The sequence below is a fragment of the Morus notabilis genome, unplaced genomic scaffold (assembly GCF_000414095.1).
Source record: "Morus notabilis unplaced genomic scaffold, ASM41409v2 Scaffold828, whole genome shotgun sequence".
Classification (NCBI taxonomy): Eukaryota; Viridiplantae; Streptophyta; class Magnoliopsida; order Rosales; family Moraceae; genus Morus; species Morus notabilis.
The window spans coordinates 1,976-4,748 of record NW_010361218.1 but is presented as its reverse complement, the minus strand read 5'-3'; the positions used below and the strand labels follow the sequence as shown (position 1 = coordinate 4,748).

General features: G+C 35.3%; 1 protein-coding gene and 1 non-coding gene across 2 annotated transcripts in view; one reads left to right on the top strand and one right to left on the bottom strand.

Moving 5' to 3' along the window:
• Positions 1-965: 965 nt before the first annotated feature.
• LOC112091747 overlaps positions 966-2,773 on the top strand; it is a 3,758-nt gene continuing 1,950 nt past the window's right edge. The window contains exon 1 of the mRNA XM_024166068.1: positions 966-1,930. Within this exon, the coding sequence (XP_024021836.1) occupies positions 966-1,930 (965 nt within the window). The remainder of the gene's footprint in view (positions 1,931-2,773) is intronic.
• Positions 1,407-1,510, bottom strand: LOC112091748. Its single transcript, XR_002902294.1, has one exon. It is a non-coding gene; the product is annotated as a small nucleolar RNA R71 (small nucleolar RNA).

Genomic DNA, 2,773 nt, shown 5'->3' with positions numbered 1-2,773 from the left:
ATTTATTTTGTTTAGAGATGAACTAATTCCTTTTTCTAGGGTTACGATGTAGCCGGATTATGTATGTTCAAATTCTCAATCTTATTTTTAAGTAATTGATGTTTAATCCATATATGCTGAGTATTTCAATTTATTCTTAATGCTTGTGATTATTTGGCCAACTATTACATGATTTTTTATTTGATTTGAGACTGAAAGGTGATGATTAAATAAGCTCTAAATTGAAATACCATGAGTTGTTCATAGGATAGAGATATCTATGATGCTTGTGCAATTCTTTTGAATTTCTTGCACTTAATGATTTTCAACAGGTTTAGAAGTCTGACAGAGATGTAGATTTTGCTTGTTGGATTAATATTATTGTTGCTTGAGAAAGAATAATAATTGCTTTAGAGAAATTGCTGTCAGTATAGGATTGAATGTTAATTTGCTTGAATTATGAGAATTTGAACATGATTAATTTGGTGAAATCGGAAACCCTAGAATCTTAATCTATTGAATTTTCATCCGTTGCTTAGCATTGTTTAATTTATTTAATTGTTTTAGTTTTGCTTTACTTAATTTTATAAACTCTCTTTTCAAGTATTCAAATAAAATTAGGGTTAATATAATTTCGGTAATTAGTAAACAACAATCCTCGTGGGACGATATTCTTATTCACTATTATATTACTTGATTGCGATAGCGTATACTTGCGTTACGATTTTTCACAATAAGTTTTTGGCGCCGTTGCCGGGGATTGTTTTGTTTTTACTAATATCGATACCAAATAACTCTAGTTTTACTTTGGATTTTATTTTGTTATTTATTTTGTTGTTCTTATTTTGTGTTCTGCAGGAATTTACTCTACGTGCATGCGAAAGTTTAGGAGCAGTATTCTACTTCCTCTTGATTCAAAAATTGAGCGTACTTGTCGAAGAAATAGAAAAGAGAAGAGAGAAAACGTCATTCTATCGCAAGATACTATGGCTGATCCTGAAGGGGCAATGAATGAGAACAATAATAATATACCACTGAACAATCCACCGGTGGTCAATCAGCCAATGGCTTTGCGAGATTATGCATTGCCACCAACTGTCGTTCAATCAGTGATAAGGAGGCCGGCTATTCAGGCGAATAATTTTGAATTAAAGCCAGTAATGCTGCCGATGATTCAAGCGATCCAATTTAATGGATTGCCGAATGAAGATCCTAATGCTCACATCGCAAATTTTCTGGAGATTTGCGATACTGTCAAATACAATGGAGTCAATGATGAAGCTCTTCGTCTTCGTTTGTTTCCTTTCTCTTTGAGAGATAAAGCAAAAAATTGGTTGAACTCACTGCCGCCAAATTTGATCACTAATTGGGAAGAATTAGTTCAGAAGTTCCTTTCTAAGTTCTTCCCACCGGCTAAAACAGTGAAGATGCGCAATGAGATCAATAATTTTGCTCAATATGAAGGTGAAACACTATATGAAGCATGGGAGAGATACGAGGAACTGCTGAGAAGATGTCCTCATCATGGTCTACCTAAATGGATGCAAGTCCATAATTTTTATAATGGATTGAGTGGCACTACAAGAACTCTAATTGATGCATCAGCAGGAGGAGCATTAATGAAGAAAACTGAAGATGAGGCATATGAGTTGCTAGAAGATATGGCGACCAATAATTACCAGTGGCCTAGTGAAAGAAGCATACGAAAGAAGACAGCTGGACTACATGAAGTTGATGCCATTACTAATTTGACTGCCCAAATTGCTTCTCTTTCCAAACAATTACAGAGTACTCAATTGATAGCCAATGCCATCCAAACATCCTCTCCAGTGTGTGAGTTTTGTAGCGGATCTCACCAAAGTTCTGAGTGTCAAGCGGACAACCCATTTACGCAGGCACAAATGGAACATGCTCAATATGTGGGGAATTACACTAGACAGCAGAACAATCCGTACTCTAACTGTTGGTTGACCGAATCGAATCCGGATGCGGAAGCGCGGTGGTGCGGTGGGGAAGAGGCGGATCGTGTATAACAAAAATTTTCATAAAACTTTTGAGATACTCTATAGATTATATTAATTTATGCACGAATAAATTAATCTCATTAATTCATTTATCAAGAACTCAATCAGGAAAAATATCTAGAAGCAGACTCGGATGATAACTTGAGTTCTTTGACCACGAACAGTCCTTGCTCCAATCTTTGTGTTTAGAAAACCAATGTCTTCCACGTCAATTCCTAGAATCTACGAAGACATGTGTGTGGGCACACATGAGACAAAACGGGTTACAATAAACACTCGAATTTCCACAAACACCATCGCATGCACAATGTGGAATTTTTAGAGAAAAATTTTTCCTTCCTTTTTCTCTTGAGAATTTCGGCCAGCCTTAACCCTTAGGGCTGAAAAATTGTTTCCAAAATTTCTAGAGAAATTTCGGCTACCTCTAAAATTAGGGCAAAAAACCATTCCGAAAATTGTCTCAAAAATAGTATTTATAGAGTAGAAGTCAAACTTCTAGAAGGAATCTAATCTCTATCTCCAATTTGAATTTCGAACCAAAATTCTCCTCTATCCCTTATTCCTTGTGGCCGGCCATGCTAGGGATTCCTATCCCTATGTGTGGCGCTAATACTGGATAGGGAAGGAAGAGAAAATCATCCTTTATCCTGTAGTCCAATTTTATTTCAAATTCAAATTCGAATTTAAGTCAAACTTAAATTAATTTGAATTTCTAAATTAAACAACTTATCTAATAAGTTTAAATGGATAAATCTAGATGTGTTCAAATT